Below are 12502 nucleotides of genomic sequence, written 5' to 3' on the forward strand. Positions count from 1 at the left end.
CTACTAATACCAACAACACCAATATTATCAATGTTATTTAACTCAAAACTCTTTAGATTCTTTAAATTGTCGTTAATTTGAATCTTCAAATCATTTTTAGTACCATGACTTTTCATTTCAACATCATTAATAATTTTTTCTTCATTACTTTTATCCTCTTTACTATTTTTCTTCATATTGCACTGATAATAGCACCAAGTAAATCAAAGTTTGAATATATTTCTCCCTCAGTTATTCAGTCATCTTCAGATAAAAGATCATTTTCTATACCAAAATCATCAACTTGACTTGATTATCATTCAATTTCAAATTGCACATTACAAATACTATATCCTTCATTTTTCTCTGGTGCAAACGATTTCTTCGTTTTGTATGAACCTAAATAAACAATTCAAATTTATAAGATTTTTATCAAATATTTCAATATGTAAAATAAAAAAACTCACCATTTCAAATGCACTTCAATTACGCTCACATCCAAATGAAGTATAAGTCAAGCTTAGAACTTGGATTACAAATCTTTGTAATTCTAGACATTCATCCTCGTAAGAATCCCATCATTGAGTTGAAGTTTTTTTATTTTTTACTGTTTTAGCAGCCTCAATGCCAAATAACTCTCTTGCATTCTTGAATGATTCAAATTGTAAGTCAATTTTGCATCTTTCACTTGTATTAGGCACCATCCTTTTTAAGCATTGAAATAATTCATTTTTAATATTGGCATTAACCTTAAAATTAAGATTATAATGATAGGGAGAATTCAAATAAGAAGCTATTGCATGTAAGGATCTATGAAGTTGAAATGTCCATCTTGCATCAACAATATTTCATATAGAAAAAAAAAATATCATTACCATTTAAGAATATCTCAATTCGAAGCATCTTTAAAGACATTCATATTAATAGATGACAACATTTAAAATAAAAATTAACAAGATATATACCTTTTTTTCACGGAATCAAAATTATCTTGTATCTTCTCTTTTGCTTCATCAATTGCTTTATATATAAAACCAATAGCTGGTTTCTTATCTAAATCAACTAATAAAAAAACTTTAATTAGAGGAAACGCTGCCTTAATACATATAGTGACATCATGCCAAAACCTGTTGTCCAGAATGATTTAGCACGTTAAGTGTATATTGACTCGTAAAATCATGATTTTAACAACCTTGATTATAACATTCCAATCCTCTTTTAATATCTCTATTCTTTTAGTTATTTTGTAGCAAATTATTAATGCCACATCATTTCTTTTATTATTATGTTACATGATTTGGAAGTAATTTCTTATGAGAAAAATCAGCAAAATTTTGGATAAGTTAAGCAATTAGCATAGTAAAATAATAACAAAAAAATAATAAATTAATATAGGTTCAAAAAAATTGATAAAACAATGTAGTTTGAATTGTCACACTTTTAGTAGCGCTTTTAAAGAACAACATGATCAAATTGTGCTGTTTTTAGCTTAATTCATTGATCAATTCAAAAAATAATAAGGAAAATCTCAAAACTACTAAAACCAAGAGATCTCAACAAGATTTTTTATATTTAAAGATCTGATAGTCAATGTAGCGATACAATAACTATTATAGGAAAACTGGTCTACAAAAAATTCCATAAAAATTGAAGCACCGTTTAATAGTTTGATCAAAAGTTATTAATTTTTTGAGCAGCTATTTTGGTTTGGTGCAACCAGACCTCCTATTGAACCTAAATCTATCACAATAGTCTATAAATACATTTGCTAGAATATTCATGTAATCTGTTTAGGGCAAATCTTCATTTAATTATGATATATTCACACATAATTTTTTATAATTAATTGCTACTGTAGACAATAACTTTTAGAGATTTTAACTAAAATTTATGGACAAAGATTTATATTTTAACTTATAAAATATATTTTTAAAAAGACTTTATAAAATTATTATTTTTATATGAAATGGTCGACCAAATAATATAAGTAAATCTAACTAGGGGATCAATTGAAAAAAAATTTAAAGTTTAGCCATAAAGTATTTTAAAAACATAATATTTACTACATATTACTGTTCTAAAATGTTATCATGCTTATAAATAATAACATTTAGTAAATATAAACTAGGCTCAAATCTTTTAATAAAAACCTAAAACAAATATAAGCACAGGTAACGTGTCAATTTATACCATAGATTTTTTTTAATGGCGAATCAGAAAATGCTACTTGTGTAGAACAATTTAAATTGAAAATTTTATGCACGCTAACAAAAGCTTGAGCCATTAAATTTAAACAAAATATCCAACCACGGCATGCAAGGAATTCTATAATTTTTTTATGTAATTGTACAATAATATAATTGTTTTTTAAATAGAAAAAGCTAGTATTTCATCCAAAATAAAATATTAAAATATTAATATCTAATAAAATAATATCTCAAACATAATTTCATTCATTTAATTATAATTAACTTTGATTAAACTTTATAAATAAAAAATAATTATGAAGGGTTGCAGAAAAAACTCTGTTAATATTAAAAAAATTCATAATTTTATTTGAAAATAAATGAAAAACTGAATGTTATTCAATGAAATAAAACTCAAAAAAAATTTTAGTTGTTTTATTTAAATAAATTTAAATATTTTTTTAAATAAAAACCTTTAAAAAGAGTTTAGACATGATGTACCTGCTCCTGTCTAGCAAGAAGGGCACGCCCACATTTTTTTTTTATTTTATTTAGGCAGGCACCCAACTTTCTTTTTAAAATATAATCCAACAATGCTTTGTATTTGATTGTACTGTCGGTCACCTTAAATGACTGAAAGGTAAGGTCTCTAATTTCTTAAATAAAAACACTCATGTGAATTTATTTATTTATTTATAAACACTTAAAACATCATATAGAAGGCCCCGTTTGATTTTATTTTTTTTTGAAAAGTGAATTCCAGGGAAAATAAATTCCTGAAAAGTAAAGTATTTTCCGATATTTGGTAGTGTTATGGAAAATGAACTGGAAAACACTTTCCAGTGTTTGGTTATGTCATGGAAAATGAACTGAAAAATAATTTATTAATATTTTATTTTTCTCAAGTTTATTAAAATAATAAGGAATAAATCTTACAAATTAAAAAGTTGAATAATAATGAAATTGAAAAAAAGACTGGAAACTGCTTTCCATTCATCAACTTTCCTAATAGCAAACAAACACAAGAAAGTTTGGAAAGTGTTTTCCCGGAAACCACTTTCCAGAAAACAAACACAGCTAAAAAGGAAAACACTTTCCTGAAAATTAAGCAAAATTTTTTTTGACTAAAAAATATTTCCGTTGACCGGAAAATGTTTTTTGTTGACCGAAAAATATTTTCCGTTGACCAACTTTCCTAATGACAAACAAACACAGGAAAGTTTGGAAAGTGATTTCCTGGAAACTGTTTTCCAGGAAACAAACATAGCAGATAAACTCATTTACAACATCAATTTAGTAAAAAAAAAAATAGTTTTAAAAAAATCAATTTAAATTTAAAAATATTCCTAAACTCATGTTTACTTTCTGAGGGAAGAAAAAGAAAATCATAATAGAACTCTTTTTACTGGAATATTGATATTAAAATTGTAACTTATGATTTTTTTATATTATTTTATAACTGGACTACTCTTTATTATCTTTTTAAATCCAAGGACTAAAAAATAAAATAAAAATAAAATTTTGGATAAAAAAATCAATACTAAAAGGACGGTAAAGAAACTTAAAAAAATAGGTGGACCAAAGAAAACTTTTGATGTCGAATTCTAAATGGGCACTTGTTTTCCCATGTTTTTCACTTTGATTCTTTTTTTTGAATATTGCTTTTCCTTAACAATTTAGAACCAAATTTGTCATTAATTTTACTAGAAAACGATCAAATTAAAAAAAAAAGATAGTTTGAGAACCGGATTGGAAAAAAAAGAAATAGCACCTCTCCAAGAGTAAATAGTGAAAATGACTACGAGGCACGATTTTAATTTTTATGTAATTTCTCAAAGCGCAAGTTTTTATTATTTTATTAGTATTTTTATTTCTTGTAATAAGGTTTTAATGTCCTTTTACTTCATTGTGGTAAAAGAAAACAATATTGTTTTTATAGTTGCAAGCAGTTGACATCTTCGTTAAAAAAATTAATGATACTAAATTCGATTATGTATTTGATGTAAAAAGAAATTTCATTGAATTTTCCATAAATTAAAAAAAGAGTCTAATTGCAATGTCAAGGAATATGATTATTCATGCAATTTTCTTATCATTTGTATGATTTATATCGTAAATGAAATTATTATTATTATTATTATTATTCATGTAGTTTTTGATAAACACAGAGTTATGTATTTGTATGATTTATATCGTAAATGAAATTAATATCTTATATAATAAATAAACTAAAAAAGAAAGGGGAAACTGTTGCCATCAATGGAAAATAGTACAACTAGCAAAGGATAAACACGTAAAAATAAACAAAATTACAATTATTTAAAAGAAAAGGCGAAAGAAAATAAAATAAAATGAAAATCTCCCACCAATTAATTTTGGATGGAGGATCAAGGGAGCAAAACAACGGAAATCCTCCATGGCAATTCCACTCCTCCACCTATCATCACCGTTCCTCCTCTCCTCTCTAACACAGAAAAGATTTATCTACCATCACCACCACAATTACAAAAACACACTTCCAAGAACACCCTCGTCTTCCTTCAGAAATGGAAGCAGCAACACTCCTCCAGAAACAGGGTGCCCTGTTCCACTCGATCAACAACCCATAAATGAATACCAAAATCTCTCCACTTCCTTCCCTTTCTCTTGGGCTTCAGGTGACATTGTCGAGTACTGCTCTCGTTTGTTCGTTACTGGTGCTTCTTTTGCTCTCCTGATCGCCCTACCTGTTGCTTGGTTTGGCACCGTGGGCCCAAAAACTGAGCCATTGAAGCCAGTTCTTGCAGCTTTATCAAGTGGGATTTTTGTTGTTAGTCTTGCTGTTGTCAGAATGTATCTGGGTTGGGCTTATGTTGGGAATCGACTGCTCAGTGCCACTGTTGAATGTAATTTCTCTCTTTCCTCTGTCTTCTCTTGTTTTATTCGGTTGCTTAGAAACCTTAAAAAAAAACTCAAGGGATAGTCATAATTTTGAATTTTGAGTTAATTTTTTTTTTGTTTTGAGAGAGAAGGGTTGATGTCAAGTTAGTTAAGGTTGCTATTTTAGGCACATCATGTTGTTGTTTTTGGTATATTTGATTGATGGGGTGGTTTTTAATCTCTATTTTTTGCAGATGAAGAGACAGGGTGGTATGATGGTCAGGTACATGATTGTGTTTTGTTATAAATCATTATCAGAAAGACTTTATGGCATGGTATCATTATGGAGGGAATTTGAGAAATTTATTGAGATAAAGAAAAAGGATACATAATAACTAATTAGCTCATAGCGGAGAAACAGTTATCTAATTAACTCTACAATAATTTTTTTTCTTGGAAGAACAGCTATGTAGGATTTGAGTCATCTTGTACAACTTAAGAAATGTCAGAATAGATTCACATTGGAGAGAAACAACTGTGGCATCGCCATTATTTACCAAAACCTTTGTTGAGAGATGAGCTTTTGTCATCAGATCAGAATATCACAAAGTTATCTCACCTTAAAGTCGTGGTGATGCGGAGGTCTATGCTATGGTAGAAGGATGGGGCAATGAAGATTGAAGATTGTGGTTATGTGTGGAATTGTGTGAGGGCTGGGTTGAGGCCATGGCAGTGTTTATGCTGCAACGGTCGCAAGGTCTCATGTGATGACCACTGGGTTAAGAAAGGCGAACAAGAAAAGTATAGAGAAGAAGTAAAAGGGAAACTGAAAAAAATAAAATAATATGCATATGCATGTAGAGAAAGCACGGAGGACTTGGTGATTGCAAAAGAGAATGTGGCACACCCCGCATTGATTCTTTCTTTTGGGGTTGTAGTAATGGTTTTTGTGCTGAATTGATCTCATTTGCTCTTTTTCTAGTTTTTCACTTGATGAGTTTTGTATTTGTTGGATGAGATCTCATCTAGATAGGTCTTGCCTAATTCTTCTATCTCAGGCTTTCGGTTGGCTTTTAATTTGAATTTCCTGTATTTTTGGTGGGGTGCATTTTTTGAAGAATAGAGAACGAGTTGGAAAAAATAGAAATGAAAAGCGAGCTGTCCTTTTTCAATGTTTAACTAATGGTGAGTTTGCAGGCGCATAATGTGTGAGAGAGAATATCTCTGAAAGTAAACTGTAAGATTTTACTATTATTATTATTATTATTATTATTATTTTTTTTTTTTTTTTTGGGGGGGGGGGGGGTTATGTTGCATTTGTAACAAGATGCAAACTAAATGCGGTGAAATCTCTTTTTCAAGTTCTGTGATTTAGTTGCAATATATACATTTGCAGCATTATTAATAGAGATAAACATGCAAGTTTGAAGCCTAACTAATTTGAATTTCCTCCACAGATATGGGTGAAGACAGCTGAAGTTTTGGCTCGAGATCGGCTTCTTGGTTCATTTTCAGTAAGTAAATTATTCTAAAGAGACTATTTTTTTGTTGGTTCCTGATTGTGGAGAGCAGGACCAATGTCTGTTATGTAATTGAGAAGCATAATGTTTTTAAACGGTTTTACCATGCCTGCTATTAATCTATTCACCTCTTAAATGGTTTTATGTGCCTTCTATCGAATTATTCATCTTGGTCACTCCACAAAACAATGTGGCGAGGACTCTTTATTAGGTTTAACTTGATGCTTGTCTGCACCGCAGGAGCATTCTGGCTGTTTCAATCTAACAGAATGTGCTGTTTTGCATATGAATTTGCCATGTCTAAAACCAAGGATGACATCTTTTAACTGTTTCAATCTAACAGGATTGCTGTTTTGCATATGAATTTGCCATGTCTAAAACCAAGGATAACATCTTTAAGACCATCAATTAAGAGTAAATGTTGAACTGGTATTAAATATGTCGATTCATGATGTAAGCAGGTTAGCACCTATGCTATGCTGTATCTTTTATCATAACTATAATGCTACAAGGCAGTGTCATGATATTGGAGAGCTGCTGCCACTCTGTGATGCTGGTGATCGACTGTTATTTTTTATTAAAAAGTCGCTAACTTTGTGACACTGAAGCTCTCTTCATTGATATAATGTTTGATTTATGTGGAAATAGATGGTGGATCATGTTGCTATCAAACTCAGGGAATTGTTGCATGACTAATCGGAATTTATTTATATCTTTTCCTGTGAAAGGTCAAGCCTGTGCTAAGCAGATTGAAGTACACTCTGGTCACTCTAGCAGCATCATTATTTGTATGCGTTGTTCTCTTCATCAATATTGAGGGAGGCCAAAAGGGTTCTTACACACCATTTGAAGAAGCTGGGGGTAGAGCTATTCCTGGAGTTTACAATGATGATTCAGCCAGGTCTTTTGAGCCAGATGCATTCTGTGGTGAACCTGCTCCTCCTGAATCTTGAGGCATTTTCTTTTTGATAATGGAATTATGAAGCATCAAATCAGCTGTCAACACTTGCATGGTCCTGCATAGATTCAGAAGCATATTCTACATCCCACTTTTGTACAGTTTTTTTACATGTTTCCCCATGTCTGCTATAATCACAGTAAAAGGTCATATTTTTCCCAGTGAACCAGATGTTACTACGAGCAATTTATATAGGTGCAGTGATACTAAATTTTATTATCCCCTTAGCTGGAATATGCATGCTATCAGGATATATAGAGAACCAGGCTGTCTTGAAGTGGAGCAGAGCAGTCCCTGTACTGGACAAGATCACTCCTCTTTCCGCACATGCACCACCTAAAAAAGCCATTCATATATATATATACAGTGCCAAACCCTCAGCAATCCCATTCCCGTAGATGTAAACGTAGAAAACAAGCATTTACGCAAGCAAACAAGTACCAAACTGTTGGTCGAATTTTTTGAGGAAATTTCTAGACTGGAAATGGATTGCTTGGGGTCATGTCGTGCTTAGCATTTCCAAAGGCACATCTCTTACTTGTAAGTGCAAGGCTGCTGCTAGCAAAAGAATCTCTGCTCTGGGGTGCCGTCACTTAGCTCTTCAGTTTAAGCTTAATAAATCCTCAGTTCTTGGGGGAGATCTACCTCTGATGAGTGTGTGGGTCATTTTGTGTGCTTTGTAGGCGATAGCTTACATATGCTTGTATAGATACGATCATCTCTAGATGTTTGGATCATGAGTTTATTTTTTTATATAAATTACTCGTATCATCTCCAGATATTCTTCTTGTCTCCCACCATTCTATCCACTCGTGCATAGCAAATTATTGGCTCTGCTATTACTTGTTAGAAAGATCTACATCCAAGGAGTCTCAGAATTTCTTAGTGGATATATACACGCTAGGATTTAATAGACATCATCTTCAATCTAAAAATTTAAAATCTTGAGTTATGAATCGACTCATTGTATACAAATTACTTCCCCGTGTCACATTTATCAATAAAAAGAAAAATCTTCAATTCATAAAATTTTAAATGAATGTTTTTGACGCAAACTACGAATAGGTTTATAAAAATATAATTTTAGTTAAATCTATTATGAAATGAATTTTAAGTGGGTATTTAAAAGTAAAAAACGTATGATTTTAAATTTTATAAAATTAAGATTTAAGACGTAATTATACATAAAATTCAATATTCAATGAGAGATAAATAAATAATTTTTTATATAATTAGAGAAAAAACAAAACTACTGCCTTTCTATACTAAATTATCATAAAACCCTTTAAAACAGCTCTCTAGATTGATTTTCTCCTCCACCACCGAGTCCAATCCAATTACAGGGTACTGATGCTCACCATATCATATCAATTTGATATTGATTTTAATCCATTAAGCAATGAATTAAAAAAGTAAACAGAATTATTAAAACTATCAAGAAAAAAATCTAAAAAACTATCTCTAAAAAACAAAACACAAAATCATTAAAAAATATTTTAAATAAATGTTGAAGTCGAGACAAGGAGAGGGATGGTCACGTTATGGTGAAAGGAAAGATAATTAGGAGAAACCATTCTAGAAACCTCCATGCATAGACCTCTCCATTATTTTTTCAAAGAAAAAGTGGGTAGCAGCCCGACCAACAGCGGTGACAGCATCATGATTGCTGGAAGCCAGGACACTGCCTAAGCCACTCTTCAAAGTTGCCAATCCATTGGATGTAACAAAATATGGAAACATGCATGGTGCTCTCTTCTCTTCACTCGATTGTCATGGGAAACATTGAATATTGTCTGCACAGCTCGACGGCGGAAGTGACAAACAGGGCCAGATGGAAGAGGAAGCCAGCCGAGGAGGAGGAGGAGGAGGAGGACGCATATGAGTCCATCACGTACCTACCTACCTAGCTAGCTTGTGTCTAAATCTTGATTCTTGCTCTGTCTGGTCAGTTTGGTAAGCTTTCTTTTTGTGGGACAGCGCATGGGCTTTGGTGTTTTAAGGTCACCATCATCTTGTTTCTTGTTATAATTTTCTTTTCCTTGTTCTAGGATCTTAGTAGATTTATGTCTGTGCTTTGCTTTGCTGTGGATTATTTATTTTGTTTTTTATATAAAAAAATATATAAAAAATAATAATTTATGAGCCAAAACGTTAAACCAATTAATAATTTAAAAAATATTAATAAAAAATATAACAACAATAAATTAATTTTGAATTGGTTAAACTGATGATGAGAATTTCGCGATGCAACAGACTGCTAAGGTTCTTGGAACTTCTCGTATCTATGCATGAACAGAGTCTCCCAATAGAAGAGGAAATTTATGGTCCATTAAAATTAATTTTTTTATAAAAAAATTCTCAATGTACAGTGTTTTCTGTTATTGGAGTAAAAATCTTCTCTTGTAAACTTTTCGATTTACAAGAATGTTTTTTAAAAAAACTAAAAAAAAATGTTGACAGTGCATGAAAAATAATATTTGATATGACTAGCGCGGGTAATTTGAGTAACATCCTTCTAATTTTTTAATTATTTTTATTCATATTGTTTTAATAATGTGTGAACATTCTTGACGTGAACAAAATAGTGCAATTTTTCACATTACCAAAGACACAAATCCTATTAAAATGCAAATATTAGGAAAAAAAACTCAACATTAGCCCATCCAAAATGTAAGAAAACCAATAACCAAGGTGAAACTGCAAAATATATATATAAACAAGTTAATATTGGTTAATTTATGAACTCCATGACAATGGATGGATATGTTATTAAAATGATCCCATAAAAAGAAAGTAGGAAAAAAACCACATAAAAAAAAAAAACGTGAAGATTAATTTTAATATGTTAAATATTGAATAATAAAAATAAAATAAATAAATAAAAAACTAAAATTAACTTGTGTTAACCTTTGAATAGGTGACTTTAGTTATGAATCCAAAACTAAAACTAATCCTATAGAAATCAAATAAAAAATAAATAACAAAGCAAGACACTAAGAAAAAAGGTAAAGAAAATCAGCTTAAAAAATAAAAAAACTAAGCAAACCCGATGAAACTTTCTAAACGCTCGAACCTAAGTTGAATAAATAAGCTTAATTTCAAACTAATTTAATTTTAAATAATAAAATCATGAAAAAATATTAATTTAAAAAACTTGCAAAAACAAAAAAGATAGTTATAAAATAATAAAGATTAAATTTACTAGAAACAAACCCATGGAGGATGGGATTGTAAAAATAAAATAAAAGTGATCCTAAGCAAAACAAATTGAAATTAAATGAACGGGGGTGAATTTGAATGATAAGAAAAATGGAAGAAGATGAAATTGAAAAAAATTTGTAATTTTAAAATGCAAGTGTGTTTTATTTTATTTTAAAAAAATGACTTGGGACATAGACATAACCGAGAAAAAAAGGCTGGTATATGGACAAAGCAAAAACAATATAGAAAATGACTAAAAATACACGGTTAATAAAATCATATAGAATGTAGAAAAAAACAAAGTCTAACCACTAATAATATAAATATCGAATGATAAAATTGAAAAAAAATACCAGCTTTGAAAAAATAGTTAAGAACCCAGGAAAACCCGTGCGAACCTTTTAGACCTAGGCAATGATTTCAAACTTGCAACCCATTAAATCTTGAATTGGGTTGAATTAAAATATTTAATTTGTAATCAATTTAACATTGAATAGCCAGAGTAAGCCAACACATAGCAACAATTAAAAAAAACCCAAGAAACCTGGGTCATTTTCAAAATAAGTAGAAAATCCTAGAAAACAAACAAGTAAAAATAATTTTAAAATTTTATCTCAAACAAAACAAATAGCAAATAAGAGAATGTGAATTAAATTTGATAAAACAAAAAAGAGGGATGAAATAGAAAAGGAATTCTAACATTATAAAAAACTAAAAAAATCATTTCAAATATTGAAGGAAAGTTTTAGAAAAAAAAAAGTTTAAAAAATTATTAGAAACAAACACAACAAAGAATGATAAACAACAAGCCCCGAGATATATAAATTATTTTCAAGACCAACAAAAAATTCCATATAAAACAAGATAAAAAAAAAAAGATTCAGTCTTTAGATGAATAAATATTAAAGAATAAAATGAGAAAAAAATTAGCTTAGAAAAAGGAGGAAAAAACCTTAAAAAATGTCATAAACTTTGTTAAATCTTAAAAATTCACAACCTGTGAAACTATAGATCTAGATCCAATCAAAAAGTTTATTATTAATCAATTTAAAAAAATTATTAAAAAAAACTAGCAATAAAAAAAATAAGGGTTAAATTTTATAGGAAAAAAGAGAGGGTGAAATTATAAAACAAAATCAATTTAAAAAATAATTTCAAATAAAAAAATAACAATAAAAAAACAAGTATCAAATTTGAAAGATAGAAAAAAAAAATTAAGAGGAACAAACTTGAAAAAACACACCAATTATATAAACTATTTAAAATAAAAAATATAATAAAAAAGAGATTAAATCTGAAGAATCAACAAATTAAAGGGTTGATCTTTAATTTTTAAGGGGTTGGTGCAAAAATCTAGGTAAAGAGAAAGAAGAAGAAGAAAAAAGAAATCACCGCCGACGCCAAACCGTTATAAATATTAAAATATGCACCTCCTTATCATGTCGGAGACATCAAAAACTTTCAAATACTGCTCTGAAAGACGTTGATTGATAGCTGGACGACCTTTCACCCATTGCCTGAAGAATGAAAAAATAGATAAAAACCCAATAAAACCGATGCGAGTCTTTTAGACTTAGGTAACAGTCTCAAACTTGCAACCCATTAAATTCTGGATCTGAGTTGACCTAAGAAGCTCAACTTGCAATCAATTTAACATTGAATAGCTAGAGTAACCCAATGAAGAGCAACAATTAAAAAAAACCCAAGAAAACCCGGGTCATTTTCAAAATAAATAGAAAATTCTAGAGAAAACAAACAAGTAAAAATAATTTTAAAAATTTATTTTAAATAAAATAATA

The 12502-nt window shown here is 29.6% G+C and overlaps 1 protein-coding gene across 1 annotated transcript; it reads left to right on the forward strand.

Moving 5' to 3' along the window:
• The first annotated feature begins 4507 nt into the window (after nt 1-4507).
• On the forward strand, nt 4508-7721 carry LOC105122204 (YCF36, putative (DUF1230)). The gene is made up of 4 exons (XM_011021176.1): nt 4508-5050; nt 5279-5307; nt 6482-6538; nt 7273-7721. The coding sequence occupies exons 1-4, from the start codon at nt 4582-4584 to the stop codon at nt 7495-7497; spliced, it is 780 nt and encodes a 259-aa protein (XP_011019478.1). The 5' UTR covers nt 4508-4581; the 3' UTR covers nt 7498-7721.
• The last annotated feature ends 4781 nt before the right edge of the window (nt 7722-12502 follow it).

Source organism: Populus euphratica, unplaced genomic scaffold, assembly GCF_000495115.2.
Source record: "Populus euphratica unplaced genomic scaffold, PopEup_1.0 scaffold19.1, whole genome shotgun sequence".
NCBI classification, from domain to species: Eukaryota; Viridiplantae; Streptophyta; class Magnoliopsida; order Malpighiales; family Salicaceae; genus Populus; species Populus euphratica.

What these genes read in the sequence shown, in the direction of transcription:
- LOC105122204 (XM_011021176.1), top strand. Translation starts at nt 4,582, where the DNA reads ATGGCAATTCCACTCCTCCACCTATCATCACCGTTCCTCCTCTCCTCT. An exon ending in CAGGGTGGTATGATGGTCAG is followed by an intron (nt 5,308 to 6,481) that starts GTACATGATTGT and finishes TTTCCTCCACAG; the next exon opens with ATATGGGTGAAGACAGCTGA. An exon ending in GGCTTCTTGGTTCATTTTCA is followed by an intron (nt 6,539 to 7,272) that starts GTAAGTAAATTA and finishes TTCCTGTGAAAG; the next exon opens with GTCAAGCCTGTGCTAAGCAG.